The sequence below is a fragment of the Podarcis bocagei genome (genome assembly GCF_964188305.1).
Source record: "Podarcis bocagei genome assembly, chromosome: 2".
NCBI lineage: Eukaryota > Metazoa > Chordata > Lepidosauria > Squamata > Lacertidae > Podarcis > Podarcis bocagei.
Genome location: NC_138126.1, coordinates 94,910,889 through 94,929,379, shown reverse-complemented (window position 1 = coordinate 94,929,379; position 18,491 = coordinate 94,910,889). Strand labels below are relative to the sequence as shown.

The following is an 18,491-nucleotide window of genomic DNA, read 5'->3' as shown; positions in this document are numbered from 1 at the left end:
GTATGATAAGGGACTTCTACTGTCTCCCTATTCCATTTGCAACATTTCCCACACCATTTCCAATCACCAGGAGCAGGTTTTTGATGGGTACAGGCTGAAGAAGATGTAAAAGTCCCATTCCATGAGGGTGAATTCTGTTCCTTTCACAGAAGGAAAGATAGGATCCAAGCTATAGAACTGTATGGCTGGGAAACTGGATCAGACACATCAACTGACCCTTCTGGAATTAGTTGCCAGCTGAAATTAGGCACCTACTTGATGTGTGGGTGGCTATTACTGCCTTCTTATTTAATAAGACTTTCCTTGAAGTGTGACCCAGTCATTTACTGGACCATTTACTGGAATATTGACTGGAATATTTTTTTAATACTAATAATAAAATAAAATTTTATTTATATCCCGCCCTCCCCAGCCGAAGAAGGGCTCAGAGTGGCTAACAACAGTAAAAGTAAACACAGCATTCTAAAATCAATTCATTCTAAAATCAGTTCAGAATCAAATTACCGTAATGGCAACCATTGGGCTAGAGTTCTATGAGGATTACCAAAGGAGGGGGTCAGGCTGTGCCTTGGTCAAAGGCCTGGTGGAACAGTTCTGTCTTGCAGGCCCTGCGGAAAGATGTCAAGTCCCACAGGGCCCTAGTCTCTTGTGACAGAGTGTTCCACCAGATCGGGGCCACAGCCGAAAAAGCCCTGGCTCTGGTTGAGGCCAGCCTAACCTCCCTGTGGCCTGGGACCTCCAAGATGTTTTTGTTCGAAGACCCTAAGGTCCTCCGTGGGACATACCAGGAGAGGCGGTCCCATAGGTACGAGGGTCCTAGGCTGTATAGGGCTTTAAAGGTTAAAACCAGCACCTTAAACCTGATCCTGTACTCCACCGGGAGCCAGTGCAGCTGTTATAGCACCTGGTGAATGTGATCCCGCAGCGAGGACCCCGTAAGGAGTTTCGCCGCGGCATTCTGCACCCGCTGGAGTTTCTGGGTCAGTCTCAAGGGCAGCCCCACGTAGAGTGAGTTACAATAATCCAGTCTCGAGGTGACCGTCGCGTGGCTCACAGCGGCTAGGTCAGGGTGAGAGAGGTAAGGAGCCAACTGCTTAGCTTGGCGGAGATGAAAAAATGCCGCCTTTATTCTAGCTGCAATCTGCGCCTCCATGGAAAGGGAGGTGTCGAAGATTACACCCAAACTCTTAACGGATGGTGCTGGCACTAATTGTGCCAGACTCAGTATCTTTGGTATTGTATCCCATATTACCTTAATGTACATCACTTCAATAGCTTCTTACTGTTCATGAATTTATAAAAACAACAGCTACAGCCACTGAATATTTCAAACCATCTTATTGAGAAATACACACTAACTCACTTGACTTATTTTGAACCACCTATGACAGATATACTGTAAGCATGAAGTGCTGTTGCTGCCATGGTGACACAAGCTTGTGGATAAGTGTTGGGCAGAGGTGCATGTCAGAAAGCATGAGAAGGAGGGCAGGTAACTCTACAGGCATACAGCATCTTCTCTGTGTGAACCACAACATCTAGAGCAGATATCATATACTATTTTACCATGAATTTCACAAAAATGAATGTATGTTTTTCTAAAACTGAGCATTTCTACGGTGCTAACATAGCCACAAATTGCTGAATTTGGCCCAGAACCCCATACAAAATGCCGATTGAAAAACTTGTTAGCTGTCGATCCTTTTGCTGAATATAACTGCCGTGTGTTCATGTTTGGATAAACCATTTTTGCAAAGCTTTAGATAAATGAGCTTATGAAAGTGAGAATAAGATACTGCTGGTAGCCTGTAGGAATATAAAGTAGTCAAGACAGAACAGTCCAAGGAACCCATTCATGCTAGTATTCTCCTTCCCAATTGTCAAGATTGTCAAGCGAAAGCAAGTTATTTACTAAGGGACTAACGGAAGCAGGTGTCTCACTAATGGAGACAGAAACCAATGAAAGAAGGAGTTAATTTCCAAGTTACCTTTCCCGAATAAATTCCGCCATCTCTTTTTGCATTTGCTTTCCTTTCAGTTGTTTCTGAAGAAGAATTTCAAATCCCGAGACGGTGCTGTTTCCTTGAGGATCCTTCTTATCAGTCTAAAGGAAACGTGCAGTTAGAATATATGCCACACTAGAGGCGTCAGAAGATGTGCCAAAGCACTTAGCAGCTCCGCCACGCAGCAGATATCGGAAAGTGGGCTAAGAATTACCTCAAACGCCCCCAAGTCACAAGCTGGCAATTCTATTCAGGATATTTTTGCCTAATGCAACAAATACAACAGCTGCTAGCGGAGCTTCAAAGACGACTTCAATAGAGCTAGCAGAATTTCCAGCAAATACCAGATCATTGCCACTAGGGGCTGCTCTGGCATATATGAAACAGGTAGTTAAACAGCAGCAGATTCTGTGTTAATAGGAATTGACAGTATTAATATAAGGGAGAAAACAACCCATGCTTGTGGCAGGGACAAATGACCAAGGTCAGAACTAGCCACATATTTTTTTGCAAACTGGCATATAGGCTTCTCTTCCCCAGACTCTTACTCAGAATACCTCCTGGCCTACCACAGAAGCCTTGCTCCCTGGGACAGTTCCTACCTCTTTTCTATCCATTCTCTCCCTCCCCCACTTATTTGTTGTTTCCCTACTGCTTCTTTATCCCTGCAGGGCAATATTGCACAGTGGGTGCTGCAAGATTTGCATTTCTGGCAACCTCTAGTTGTGCAAGAGAATTCTGATGCTGTATATCTAACGTTTTGCATGCACTTGGAAATATCACATGAAATGTAAAAGAGAAAACAAAATGGTTCCTCGGATGCATGGAACTCAATTGAACTCCCCTCTGCCCTCATTCTTTGTGAAGACAACCACATTTTTTTAATCAAGAAAGTCTAAATCATCTAATTTTATTGTTTACCAAAAAAAATAATAATACACCTGCCCCTCAACCACAAATATTCTAGTTGTAGGAAAACTACATCCAACCCTTATATAATATTTGCAAATTCCCTTTCCCCTTTCAGCCATTTGTGTCTGAATGAAGCAAATCATGTTGGAGCCGAATTATGCTTATTACAGAACAGGGCTCCAGTCCAATTGGGCTGTGGGTTCTCAGGTGATGATTACTCGTGAGTTTTGTCCAGTGTAAGTAGTTTGGCCATCTTGTTCCTTATACTATTCTCATCTAAAGTTATCATTACATTTGAAGTTGCAGGGAATTCTCTTATTTCTCTAAAACTTATCTACTCCAATTTTTTTACAAACGTTAAAGGAGGTGTATACTGTAATCCAAAACTAAAGTCCATACTCAGATAATTTATTACCACCTTATTACTATCCAGCTCTCCAGGCTAACCAATCAACAATCAACTTATTAAGAGAGCTCATCCCAGCATCCTGGGGACCCCAGACCCCTTTCTGGAAAGGTCTTGCTCCTTAAGATAAGAAAGGGGAATAATGGCTACACCAGGCACATGCAAACTTGGCCCTCCAGATGTTTTGAGACTACAATTCCCATCATCCCTGACCACTGGTTCTGCTTGCTAGGGATGATGGGAGTTGTAGTCCCAAAACATCTGGAGGGCTGAGTTTGCCTATGCCTGGGCTATACTTTAACACGATGGATTTGTAGAGGGAAGGACCAGATGGGATGGCAGCAAATCAGGAAGATGGTGTTTGAGCACATACATGCTGCCCAGATTTGTATGATGCTGGCTTCTGGGGTTACAAGCCCCAGAATATGACTCAACATAGGAGCCCATTGTAGTCACCCGGTCTTGCGTAATACGGCTGCAATCCAATTAGGTTGTGGAGGTGGGGAAACAACTTCTTCAACATCTTATGCACCTCCTTCCAAGCTTGGATTTTAACCATGTTTGCCAACAGAGATTTTAGCAATATGCTACGTACTGTATGAATCCCGGTTGCTGCAGTAAAGAGCATATGGGTGGCTGCTCACTTACCCAGAAATAATCGCAGTAGCTCCATTCAGAAGGTTTCAGCAGCTGCTGCTCTGGCATTGCGTCAGGGTGGGGGAACGTCACACAGTTTATCTGACAAAAAGGAAAGAGGAATACATTGGACGTGCAAAGCAGTTCAGGAACATGGATGCATGTAAACAAAAGCTGCATAAATGCAACACAGCTGGCTTAGGTTCTTGCTGAATGTAATGCTCGCTTTAACCAGGAGATGTCATAGAACGCAGATGTAAGAGATTTTGTGTGGTTGAAAGTCGCTGCAATATCTAGGAAGCAGACTCTAAGCAAAACAGGATCTCTGATCATCAAACCCTGCATGCCTCCTTCTTTTATTTAAAAGAAGAGGGAGGATAAAACTAAGAATGTGCAGTACTTATTGTTAGACTAAAAGCGCAATACTAGGTATGTCTACCTGGACTTACTTCTAAGCCCAAGTCCAAGCATGCATTGAATCCAATGGGGTTTATGGTCAGGGAAGTGGGGCTAGGATTGCAGTTTAAATCTTACTACCCTCAAAATTGTTTGGATGTTCCTTCTTAAACAGGAACCTTCATGTTTGCCTTGCAATTTCACTTTAGTGATGAAATTCAAAAGGCAACCACTTCACTAAAAATGTTTGCCTCTGTGGAAATTCCTCAAATGTTTCACCCAAACAGGAACCTCCATGTTTTCCTTATCATTTCACTTTTTGGTGAAATCTAGTAGCAGCTCTAGGTAAAACCATTTCTAACTTGGACCGGATGTCATTAAATGAGTTAAAGCTGCCTAAGGGATCTTACAAATGGAAAACCAAATTTTACACAACAGCCTATGCCAGAAGTACACAGAAAGTCCCAGTGAAGCTAATGGACACAATGGAGAGAAAACCAGATTAATAATAAAATCATTAGACTAATATTCAGATGTTGCACTTCAATGCATATTTTTTAAAAAGCGCAACTGAAAATTATTCCTCTCTGGATCCATAATTCACTAATTTAATTCATGAAGCCTGACAGAAAGCATTTATTTAAATTTATAATCCATCCAACTGCTTCATCTTGGGACAAGAAATAGATACTATAGTGCATGCCAAAATGCAAAGTTCTCAACGGTTTAGAGAGATTAGTGGGCTTGAGCTTTGATGAAGCTTCCTAGTTAGAGAGCGACCAAAAAGACCTCCTTAAATGCCCTTACTGTGTTGTTGACAGTGTACTTGACAAACAGAAAGCACTATCAAGGAGCTGTAGGGGACATTTAAAATATAATCTGCAAGCGCTCACAAAAATTGGGAGGGAAAAGATTATCAAGTTATTGTGTACAATTATTTTAAGCTATGAATCTCTTGGCCCTGTAAGGGGACTTGGGACACGTGTGTGTGATTCTCCTAATAACACCAGGACAAAATCAAGAATGTACAGGTGCCTGTCTCCTTATTGCTATGGTGGCACTAAACCCAGTCCTGTTGTGGGGTACCTTGATAACCTCCCTCATTGAAGAAGAAAAAGAGGGGAAGCCTTGTTCAAATGTCACCGTTTTCCTGCCAGGGGAGAGGAATAGCCTGCTTCTCTCTTTTTGAAACAAAGATGCTTGCTCTAGTGTTGGAGATGGATGGGGAAAGAACACACAGTTCAAAGAAAAATGTGTTCTTAACTAAATGTTCTCAGAAATGTGGAGGAGAGGTTAGACTTGCCTCCTTTCTGTAGAACCACATAACGGCTTGGGTGGATGAGCAAACATACTTCCATATATATAAGAAAAATATTTTAAAAAAATAAAAAAGAAATAAACTTTTTAAATACACCCATGCAAGAAATATTAATACAAGCAGAATTGCCCAGACAAAGCTATCCAGATTAGGGGCATGTGTGAACTTGAAATAGGCACTGCCCAACAGACAACTGGGACAGTCAAAGGTACAGTGGTACCTCGGGTTAAAAACACCTCGGGTTATAAACACTTTGGGTTACAGACTCCGCTAACCCGGAAGTAGTACCTCGGGTTAAGAACTTTACCTCAGGATGAGAACAGAAATTGTGCGCCAGCGGTGCGGCAGCAATGGGAGGCCCCATTAGCTAAAATGGTGCCTCAGGTTAAGAATGGTTTCAGGTTAAGAACGGACCTCCGGAATGAATTACGTTTGTAAGCAGAGGTACCACTGTATATCTTTGCTGTTGTAGCTGTGCTGACAATGCATTTGGCTTTGTTTCACTTTTCCAGGGTATAGCTTGAAACACTACAAAATACATATAAACTGGGTTGAACCGATAGCCGGAAAGAACACATGCACAAAGAAGTCAAGGCATCCAGCAGTCAAAGGTGATTCTGTAATATGAAGACTGAAAAACCATTGAGCTGGTTCAGACAATCATATATCGGTTTAATAAACCAAGATATGAATGAGCCTTTTCCTCCTTTCTTGCCCCTCCGTCTGGTACAAGCTATAATTAAATGAGGAAGCTTCTAACTAACTACAGTTTCCTGTTAAGTCTGAACCAGGAAAACCTTGGAACAAGCCAGGATATTAAACAAACTTCAATTCATAGTTGAATACCCTGGCTTGTTCTGATGCTAGAAACCAGAGTTTCCCAGAATGAATAAAAACCAAAAACTAAGTTTAGAGACTTCCTGGTTTATATTGTGGCTCACTGAAAAGGAACAAAGGTGCTGGGTGTGTGAGCAAGAGGCTTGCTCATAACTTGGCTTCCTTAGGGGTAGATATGATCATCCAAATGTGGCCAGAAATTGGTCATAACCTGAATAGGAACACCACAGAAAAAGAAGTGTCCTTGCTGGTAATGCTAACAAGAGAGTGCACTGGAGTTGCTCTTATTAAATGGCAACAAGCAGAATTTTTATTTTATTTTTTGGCAGGGAGGAAAATTAACATCCATGAAAACTGGAATGGTAACACAAAAGAAAGAGTGTTTCATTCAAGTCGTAGGATGGGATCACAGAAGTTATGAGACACTGGAATGCAAAGAACCACATCCAACATATGTAACTCTAAGCCTCTCATGAGGTTGTCAATTGCCAGAAAGGTCAAGTTGCTTCATTTTCGGCAGAGAGGGTTTTAAAATATATATTTTAGCACTTGTTGGCACCTGAAGGGTGTCGCTGCATGTTGGATTATCACTTGCTTACAACATGGTTTGGAGACATTTCCAGATGTTTCGAATTTCTGCTAAAACTTCTTAGCAGAGTATTTCCACTGGATGTGACCAAGTTTTAAGAGCACAATTTCTCATCCAAACTGCTGTAGGAGAAAATGCCACACTGGGAGTGTATATGTGAGACAGACATTTAAGTGTGCTGCAGCAGAGAAAACTGGAAGAGGAGCATATAAAGGAGCATTTATGTCACAGGGAGAAGCTAGGTAATTTTTAGACCTCGGACTTAATGGTCTTACATGCCTATCTTTTTAGATCAGTGTCTCTCAAACTTGAGTCACCAGCTATTGTTGGACTACAGCTCCCATCATCCCACTGGCCCTGCTAGCTAGGAATGATGGGAGTTGTAGTCCAACAACAGCTGGGAACCCTGAGAAAAATTACTTCAGTTGTGAAACACAACCAACATTTCTCCTCTCTCACCCACTATCCCCAGAAAGTTAGTAACTTCTGTATATTACCCATGAGAAAAATGGTTGTGTTCACACATGCAGCTAAACCACAGTTTGGTGCAACAGGAATGAGCCCCTCAAGCTTATGACTACTCCTATGTGCTGTGAAGGACTTTTGACTGAGGTTTATTGACAAACAACAGTTTGCCTCGGTGTCAGAAAAGTCAAATGACTGCTTGTGCTGTCCTGCAAATCTGGTCATCCCGCTTTACTGGAAGCACAAACCATAATTTGGCATTTCCAACATTGAGACCAACTTTGGTTGGCCTCTAAACTACAGACAGAAGTCCTAGACTGTGATGCGCAGGGGGCAGACAGAGGAGGAGGAGGCGAGAAGTGAACCAAGCATTCCTTGAAGTTTGGCATTATGCGTGAATTCAGTCAGCTGAAAAGGGCACTTCATAACATAGCTCTCAGAAGAAAGATGCAACTCCAGTTGACTCAGTTGGCTAGAGCATGGTGATGGGGTTGGGGGTTTGATCCCCATATGGGCTGCCTGCATTTTCCTGCATTGTAGGGGTTTGGACCAGATGACCCCTGGGGTCCCTTTCCAACTCTACAATGCTATGATTCTAAGCGAACTCTTTGTGACATCCAGTAGAAATCCCTTCTCAAAAATCAAGAGCTAGGCTTGAGGAAAAGAGTGGGAGAGAACCTGTGGTGCGGTACGTGCATGTGTGTGTTCTTTGCTGCCTCTCCAGGTCAAGCTCAGTGGCATGGTTCTGCCAAAAAATAATTTCACTGTGGTCGGGACACTGCATGGCAGATGCAACATCCATTTGCCACTTGGATGAGATGGGCCATATAGAAAAACACCTGCACCACTATTGCTGACCCCCAAGGAGGTACAATATTAATGCAGATACTCAGAGCCATGATACAGACAACCCACTTATGAGGCTGATTCCAAATATTACTGTAGCCTCAAAGAGCTTCAAATAACACAGTAATGATTCTTGACAAAGCCATTCACAAAGAGCAATATTTTTTTATTTTATCCTGCCTTTCCTCCAAGGTGCTCACAACAACCCCATGAGTTTGGTCAGGCTGAGAGTTGGTGGGTGGCCCAGCACTGTCCAGTGAATTTCATTGGCTTAGTGGGGATTTGAACCCTGGTCTCCCAAGTCACAGCCCAACACTTTAACCCAGGGGTGCCTAACCGGGGCACCACAATGGATTGAATCATCCCTAACTCCAGCTGCAATGTAATTGTGCTTTAGGATTAAGGTAATCACCCCTTTCAGCCTTCAATTTTGTTACTACATGTATGGCAGCTGAGCAGTAGTGATAAAACACACTGCTTCCGTTTCTTCAACTGCCTCTGACTTAATGGGGTTATCCCCACAGCTAGGTCTTCTTTACACAGCTAGTTGTTCTACAGTAACACCCCCTGGAGCCCCTTTAAGGGTTCTGGGTTTTGTTTTGTTTCATGTGATGGGGTGAAGTACGGAGCGAAAAATGTCGAAACAGCCCCAGACACCCCTCACAAGATCTGAGGTTGCTGCTTTATGTCCTTTTCAACTCAGAATAAGTGTAAGCCATTAAGAGAGTGCATTATTTCTTGCGATCCACTCCATAAAGTGCAAAATCCAGAAAAAAACCTGCCTGAAGTCCAACACCCATACCAAATAAGCAGTTTTTGCTTGTGTTTTCTCTCTCATTTTAGAGAACCCAAACCGTGAAAGGGGGGTAAAGGAGGCAGAGGAAACACTGATGAAGCATTCAAACTAAATTTCAAACCTGGGAAAACTGAGTGGCAGCACCAAACATCAATCCTGTCACAAAGAAAACAGCACTGACACTAATCACCACCTCATATTCTAGTCCCCCTAATGTTCTCTCCACCACCACTCCCGGTGCTCTAATTCACACTGAGATGTGTCATGTTGTTTCAACAAATTCCTTTCCACTGCTGTAGCTAGCAAAAGAGCGAACCTCACACTTCCACAGGGAAATGTCCCCCACCCCCCGCTCTCTCGCTCTCTCTCTTAAATCATTGCAATCAAATCAAATATTTTGTTAACCATGGAGCCCGGATGGCTGGGCCAGGTCTCTGAGCAATAATGGATAAGTTTCTGGACTTAAAGAGTCAAAAGAGGTTTGCCAGGATTCAAAGGCTTGCATGTCATCCTCTCCTATTGAGAAATATCTAGCATGTTCGCGACCTCAGCCAAAGTGCATACTACGACAACTTCACGGGGCATCTTTTCAAAAAATATTCTTCTTCTTTCTATGGATCTTTAGCCCCTTCAGTCATCCATCAAAGCTGCAAAGGAAGCCAGCCTTGGGGGGGAACCCTCGCTGTCAACTTTTTATCATTGTGTGTGCTGCCCACAGGAACACTCCATTCTTAAGATGACTTCATTGGCTATTAATTGCTTGATCTACCCAGAAGCAACTTTGAACAAAAGGAAACACTGCTGCAACTATAATTTAAAAATCACAGCAGAAAGAAGTGCCCCCACCCTCTCCTTTTGCTTTCTGACATTTCTTTCCTGTCTCTCTTTAACAGGCTCTCTGCTAGCTCCAGCCTTTTAAAAATGGCTTCAATGCAGCTACTGCTGTGGAAAGCAGGCACCGTGTTTACATCTGGAAAACATGAGGCAGACCCTTTCACACGGATTCAACACACCAACACATACACAGACGGACTGACGGCTCTCCTGCCCTGCAATGCTACTTGCTCTGGTGACTAGATCACCATAGCAACTGGACTGGTGATCATCACGGTGGGATTCTACTTACCGTGAACGTGGTCTCCTTGTTCTGCTTTCGAGTAGGTGAGGGGGACCCAGGACTCTGAGGAGAGAGGCAAGAGGCATCGTCAAAACTGCACTCCACATCCGACATGGTATGTATTCTGAGTTACTGGAAGGTGTATGTGTGTGTTTGTGTGTGCGTGTGTGGGAAGCAGGGGTGCTCAGTGCTTTGTGCAAGCCAAATTGGAGGAGATTCCCTTTCTGCCCTGCTTTCTGGCTTAGCCTCTTTCCATGCCCCAGAGGTGTCACAGTTCAACTCTTGCATGGGAGACTCCTGCACTGTGCTCACGAAGCAGCACACGAGCTCTGTACAGCCAGATAATTCATCCGAAACACGGCGACACCTCCCCTTCCAATCAGTGCCTAGCTTTGGAATTAACTCTTCCACTGCGTGCCAACTTTGAAGCAGGGCTCTTTAGCTACTGTGCCTAAAAGAATTATTCGAACCTCTGCTTTACGTTTCACATGCTGTTCAGCTGCTGTACACAAAGGCTTCCTTTGCTGTTAGGTTCATATCGCAACTGCACACACATCTCATCCGCTCGCCCCACTGCCCCCCCCCTCACACCAGCTTTAAAAGCCGGGATTCAAGAAGCAAGGTGAGGAGGAAGTCTCTGCAGTGTTGTTGCTAACACACTGCAGGCATCCCCAAGGCTTCCTTCTGCCTCCATCTGCAAATTAGCAAAAGCATCAAAACAACACAACAAAAAACCCACCTGCATCAGACTGACAGTGAATGGAATGACCCAAAACAGAAGTATAGTGCACATGGAGTCAGCAGCCACCTATTTTAAAGTGTTTGTTTGGCATGCCATTCTGTCTGAGGCTACCGTGCAACAGTTAACAACATGATGGAACATGTCCTGCTTCACCATTCATTGTAACCTTATTGCTTTTATTTATGGGGGTTTTGTCCTTCGTAGTCCTTACCAGGGTTATCTCTCACAAAGAAATATTTATGCCACATTGTCCAGTTTTACACAGAGTAACAAAAAAGTACCACAAGGACAAACATAGCACAACAACTTTATTCTGCCTTAACACTCTCTGATAGAGAACAGTTCCCCCCACATGTGTCCTTAATTTTTATGTGCAAAACTCCAAAGATCTAGAAATGCCACAATTTCTTTAGGCACCATTTTCTACCAGCTATGACATCTCTTTCAGAAACCAGTCTATACGTGCTATAGTGCAATTTGAACACAAGCCTTCTTGCCTTTCTCTTTATGTCCCCCCCTCCCCCAGACAGCTGCTATTGTTCTTTAAAATATCCTCACATATGTGAAACAGAATCCTTCAATACCCCTCAAAGGAAGCTTCTTGCTGATCCAGAATATGAAAATGAGTCCATTTCCCTCAGATGTTCTAATCTCATGCTGACAAGGCAAGTAAATAAATTTTTAAATATCCCTCTTTGTTAGCATTAGTTGCCCACACATAGCAGAAAAAAGTATGCCCCAAACAGCGGGTTGGCATTGGTCCAGCCGCAAAAGAAGAGCTGACGCTAGTACCTGCGGAAAGAAGAACTGTGTAATGAAGAACTCTAAATCACCATCCCCTCTCCAAAATAAATGATGCTGCTTGTAACTCCCCTGAGCCTGATCTTTAAGGGGGGGAAATGTGTTATGGAGTTTCCCTCTACAATGCACTTTCATAATAAACTGCTAGACACAGTAGCAAATCTTAAGTCCTTGAGCTTCCTAACACTCAAGTTTTCTTGGTTAACACTGGCACACCTTAAATTCTTTCAACTTTCCTGCATTCTTGGTCTCACTCAGCTCCATGCTTTCCAGGGGGCCCACTAGGTTCCCCACTGATCACTCTACAACCAATGCAAGAGCACTCACCTGTGCTGCAAGCTGCTGATTCATTTACGGGCCTGCTGCCAAACAACTGCTGAAGCAGCCAATTATGAACCTGCAAAGCCATTAGGTCAGAGAGTAGCTGTTCCCTGGACCCACCAGCCATGCCCTCAAGTAAGACTAGAAAAGATCAGTAGGATCTTAAACCTACAAAGATACTCTTGATCCAGTATCCAAAACAGATCACCACCCAGAGTACTACAAAGAAGAAGCAGCACAGGTCAAGGTGGATTCATGCAAGAATCACCTACAGATCAAGGTCCAAGAGTTTCCAAAGTGAGATATACAACGCTACAGGAGATGTGTTGTATACTCTCGCTTAGGAAAGGCAGAGGTGAATTACTTCCTCAACTACCTCTGCCTCTCTTCATAAAGACACTACTGTGTGATAACAAACTACTCACAGGGGCAAAGGAGAACAACTTTGCCAACAATTTAGAACTGGCTTCTCAGCCTCAGAGAGAGCAAGGGAGGAAGAGAAGATTTCAGAAGATCACTCTCTTGGTGTGCCCACTCCAGCCATATGCTTATTTTAGAGACTGTGAAGACACGATGTAAAATCTAGTTTTATTCTTCACCTCTTTCCTGGTGGCATCATTAAGGGGAGGAAGTGAGGGGAATGAGCAGGGAAGAAGAAGAGGGGAAAAAGCACCCACAGAGTCTACAAGGTCCTCAGAGCTTTTAAAACCAAGTTTTCCGTGTTCTCACATATGACCTGCTTGACTCAAGCAGGGCTCAGTGAACTGAAAGCAGAAACATTTTCCGAACTATGGTCACGTAACAAATAATTGTCTTATCAATGCACACTTTCTCCTCTGACATTTTGCAACACTTTTTAGTCAGCCCTTAAGAGGTTTTCTTTTGTGTGAACTACTCTCACACATGCACGTACATCTCACCCATAGGAACACATGAAGCTGCCTTATAGAGAAGAAGAAGAGTTTGGATTTGATATCCCACTTTATCACTACCCGAAGGAGTCTCAAAGCGGCTAACATTCTCCTTTCCCTTCCTCCCCCACAACAAACACTCTGTGAGGTGAATGGGGCTGAGAGACTTCAGAGAAGTGTGACTAGCCCAAGGTCACCCAGCAGCTGCATGTGGAGGAGCGGAGACGCAAACCCGGTTCCCCAGATTACGAGTCTACAGCTCTTAACCACTACACCACACTGGCTCTCACACCTCTAGAGAGTCACACCTCTAGGTCATCTAGATTCTAGCTCACTACTGTCTTCACTAACCGGCAGCAACTGTCCAGGATTCTGGTAGGGGGTCTTTCCCCCAACCCTACCCGGAGATGCTGGGGCTTGAACCTGGGGCCATCTGCATGCAGAGCAGATGCCCTACCGTTGGGCTACAGCCCTTCCCCACAGAATGGCTAGTTCAATGACTTCATGGCAGTGGCTCCAGTATTGGGTTTATACAGGGAAGGTGCAGGTTCTAATCTCTGCCCAGATACATTCCTCCCTGGGTTGTCTTGAGCAAGTCACTATCTTGTCTTCCCAGCCCCCCTGCACAGAGCTGCTGTGCACGTGCTCATTTTTATTCAAATCTCAGGAGGATGGGTGGGATAAAAACAAAATAAATGTTATGAGCTGCAAACACAGCTGGAACATATTGCGCTGAAATGATGTCAGCAGATATGAAAGTGCCGTTTGATCTGCGATGGCTGTTTGCACAATACAAGAAAGTACTTGATATTACAGTCATCAAGCGATGAACAGAAATGTGTGAGTCCCTGCCCAGGAACATTTTTTAATCATCTTTAGTGTAGAATAAGAGTGAAGAAAGCTGTTTTTTGTTTTTTTTAAAACAACAACAACCCAGACTTAATGTGGCTTTTCAAACTGAATGTACAGATACAGGAAATGCAAAAAATCAGTGAGGGGTGGGGGTGGGGAGGAGAAATGCAAAAATCAATTTTAGCATCATTTGCGAAATTGGCCTACGTGATTCCTTAAAGTACAGAGAACTGGTAGAAAGCAATATTCTATGAGTAGCAGTATGCTTTGCCTCACAGCTATACTATAACTATTATAAACTTTTTTACAGAACAGAAACTGAGGCTTGAAACAGCAACTTGCCAAAGCCCTTTTGCGAGCTCATGGCTTTAAATGACCAGATTTATCTAAACATACATGAATGACTTAACAGAGATTTGGATCTCAGGTTCAACACTGCATTCACTCAAACATGCTAGCCCTTCATAATTCAGCTATGTCCTGCTGTCATGCCTTAGATTTCTAGAGGACCCCAAATAATGTTAATTAGTTGTTGGAAGCTACAGTGAACAGTAGCTTGTACTTTACAAATGCTGTTTGCTAAGGTAAATCACTAGATTTTCTTAGACAGCGGAAAAGCATCAGTAACCAAGAGTGCTTACAGATGGTGACAATTAAGCAGTATGCAAGCAGTGCTATTCTGCTTTACGCTGTAGGTGGGACAGCAATGTCTGGAATCCAAATAACATTCTATAGCCGAGTGGGAAGCCACTCCTTCCCCAACCCCAAATCTTGTGTGTAGCAATTTTCATTGGGACCATTGTGTGGGATGTACTGCAAGTTGGGATGTGCAGGGTTGTGGAGAGAGGAAAGGAATACAAAAGCAATGCTATTTGAGAAGGGAACAGTTAAAGTGATAGAGCTGATTCCGAGAGAGATGAGACAGACTATAGAGAAGGAAATTGCTAGAACAAAATCTATGAAAGCCGTAACTGGCCTGTATAAGCCAGAACAGCTGTGTGATGGATCACCTACATGGGATATGTTGCACAGTGCTTACATTGTGATAAAAAAACCCAAACAAATAAACAACCAGATTTTTCTGAGGTTTTTTTTAAAAAAACAATCCCCCCAAAATGGAAACTGAATAGAGAAAACTTGGGAGGATGACGTTTGATCACTATGTTATGCAGACATCCCATAAACAATGAGTGAACAAAGCATGGTTGTTCCACAGTAAGTGACCAGTGTGGAAGCAGCCCAAATTACATAACAGGCTTTAATGCAGACTTCAATAATATAGTAATAATGGCAAGAGGGGTAGAGCTATACAGATATTCAGCATATCTGAACTGAGTGGAAAAATAAAGCTCTAGAATGTTTATGACCTAAGATTTAACTCACATATTTCTGCAAAAAAAACCCAAACCCTACCCAAAAAACTTCTAACAAGTTGGTGATTTTTTCTCCAGTAATGTAGTGGGTAAAGGAGACTTTGAGAAAGCATGGAATGCATTGCTATGAAATATAGCTCTAATCTTCAAAGATTTAGGAAAGAATGCATGGATAATAAAAATCATCTTGATTATAGTGTCTCATGGTACAATAGCAAGAGGATGCTCACTTAAACAGCTACAAGAAGTGCAACAAATTCCAATTCAATGTTGGCAAAAAAGAAAGCACGTTGGATACCTAGCCCGAAAAACTCCATACTACAAAATGATCACAGATGGCTAAAGTTGAGAAAGATCAATAAGAGCTTCCAGTGATAAAAATAGAAGGGGGAGGGGGGAGGGGAGGGAGAGGGAGAGAGAGTGTTCAGGAATACAAGGACTTTGAGGTTCACAGCACAATTTGGACTAAAAGACTGAACTATCACTGCTGCACATCTAAGTGAACGAAGACTGCTTTCAGTCCTTCATCCCACTGCACTATTTCTAAACAATCATAGAAAATAAAAGCCTTCATCTACATCCAGGAATATTTCCTGTGCTTACCTGGGGGTCACTGCTGACTTTGCGGAGACTCATGTGGCTTGGTTCTAGTTGGGGTACCAAAGTTCCTGGTATGTGATACCCATTCACTGTAAAGAAAAGATACAGAAGAAGCTGGCGTAATTCAAAAAGATGGAGGGAAATGGGTTTACCATCTCTGAGGCTCTTCTTCAAAATTAAGTAATTTACCTGGCATACATGACCAAGTGTAAATGTATAATTCAAAATGTCACCACAAATACAGCAAGTCTACATGAAACACACTCTGCAGAAATACATAATATATCGATTGATCAATCTATGCAGAAATACATGCAAGCAGGCAGCAATTTTAGCAACTAGAACACATCAATTGCAAAGACATTATTGAGATAGATCAACTATTTATGTAAAAGCACGAGCCTCTGTAAACTCTGCAGCAGGGTCAGGCAACTCCACTTTAAATGAAATATCTGATTATCTCAAGTAATTTATGCAATAAAATTCAGTATGTCTCTATATTTTTGAAAGTAAAACTGTCATCACGCTGTAGTTTGCATAGCCGCCAATAGGCAGTCATACCAACTACAGCATGATGACAGAACAACAGGCAGGTGAATGAACAAGCAAGCAGCATGGGTGGTGGCGAGTCAGACGAGCAGATGAGGAAGGAGCAATGTTTAAAGGTGGGTAGAAGACCCTGCAGAAGGATGGCTTGGCAAACCATTCTCTGAGCCTTCTTCCCTGCCATTATACATCTCTGGAGTATTATAAAAGAACATGTAAAAACAAAAGCTCTGAGAGCCTTAACACAACATGGGAAAACAATGGGTAGAGAGTGGAAAGGATGAATCTCTAAACTGTATTCCATATTGCATAATATAGCTTACGGATATATGGAACCCCTTTAAAAGATATGGGGAGTAGATGCTGCCACACAAATTCTTCCCAAAGACTGGGAAAAAAATATCTGTGAATTGCGCCTCTTAAAATCTGTTCGCAGTTTACTTATGGAAAACCTCTTAACATTACCTCTTAACAGGTAGTATGACACTCTACAAATCTCAAAAAATGTTTTCTTCTATATCACCTTATTGTTGGAGGGGATGCAATGAACTTGGTATGTATTATCATTTATGGTGGGAATTGCCAGTTGGTGCAAGATTTCTGGAATTTATTTCTGACAGAAATGATGAATATTATTAAGGAAACAATTGTATGTTGTCCAAAATTTGTGTTACTAAGTATTTTTTATGATACCAATGTAAATATATTGCCAAAATATTTGGTCTTGGCAGCACAAATAGAAAATGCAACTCAATGGAGAACAGCTCAAAATCTTACACTGGGAGCTTGGTACTGCTCACTCTGAAATATAGGTATACAGTAATGTAGAAAATCGGACATAATTTGAGATTTTGACAAGGACTAGAACCTCCAGACACTTTTTATATGATTTGGCATTCCTTTATGGCATATACAGCGGAACCGTCATTTTCAAGGCAGCCCTCGTCACAAGCCTGGGAAATCTGGAACTGTACTTTTATGATCTGATAAAAGTTGATAGTCTTTACTTGGGACTTTGTTATTTTAACTCATGTACAACCACTCACTCTATGTGCCTATTTTATAGTTTCGTTTTTCATCATTTACTTTTTGTCTGTTGTTATAATTGTTCTCTCTGTTTTATATACATTATAAAATGAAATAGAAATAAACTTTACCCTCCCTCCAAATATCTGGAGTGACATTTAAAAGAGGGTGGGAGGTACTTCAGAGAGCGGTTTGGCAAATGGCTCTGTAAAGCACCCACCTCTCTGTTAAACATTTAACAAGCTGTGACAGAACGGGGGGGGGGTGTTTGGGGCAAGCTGAGCAAAGGACTGGGTAAAATGTGGGGACAGGGAAAGAGGCTTAGTAAAGGGGATTGACCAAGGGCTAGCAAGCAGAGCAGGTGGGGACAGCATCCTCTAGTACATTCATATTACTGTAAAGGTAAAGGGACCCCTGATAATTAAGTCCAGTCACAAACAAGTCTGGGGTTGCGGCGCTCACCTCACCTTAAAGGCTGAGGGAGCCGGCATTTGTCCGCTTCCACAGACAGTTTTTCCAGGTCATGTGGCCAGTATGACTAAGCTGCTTCTGGCAAAACCAGAGCAGCACATGGAAACACCATTTACCTTTCCACCGGAGCGGTACCTATTTATCTACTTGCACTGGCATGCTTTCAAACTGCTAGGTTGGCAGAAGCAGGGACTGAGCAACGGGAGCTCACCCTGTTGTGGGGATTCGAGCCGCCAACCTGTAATTCATCAATTTTAGCTTATCAGGCTCCCCCACCACCACATTTTGTAGGGGACTTTGGGTTTATTACCATTCTCTTACTCAGAAAGGATAGGATGCTGTGACACCATTTGTAAAAACAAAACCAGAATTGCATGGTAGAAAGAAATTAATGACTGATCTAGAAGCATCCCCTCGCCTTTCTCGTTGCTAAAATCTGCAGTTGGCTCTCAAAGATCAGCATCATAGACTTATATAAGCACATGGTTGATAGCCAGGAGAGATCGCACGGAAGTATAGAAAAAAAA

At 42.7% G+C, this 18,491-nt stretch overlaps 1 protein-coding gene across 4 annotated transcripts in view; it reads right to left on the bottom strand.

Moving 5' to 3' along the window:
- The window catches only part of GAS7 (growth arrest specific 7), a 134,260-nt gene that overhangs the window by 20,271 nt on the left and 95,498 nt on the right, over positions 1–18,491 (bottom strand). For all 4 annotated transcript variants that reach the window (XM_081185052.1, XM_081185053.1, XM_081185055.1 and 1 more), the window contains exons 4-7: positions 15,925–16,010; positions 10,331–10,384; positions 3,970–4,059; positions 1,989–2,104 (exon numbers count right to left, since the gene is read on the bottom strand). In XM_081185052.1, coding sequence (XP_081041178.1) covers positions 1,989–2,104; positions 3,970–4,059; positions 10,331–10,384; positions 15,925–16,010 — 346 coding nt within the window. The remainder of the gene's footprint in view (positions 1–1,988; positions 2,105–3,969; positions 4,060–10,330; positions 10,385–15,924; positions 16,011–18,491) is intronic.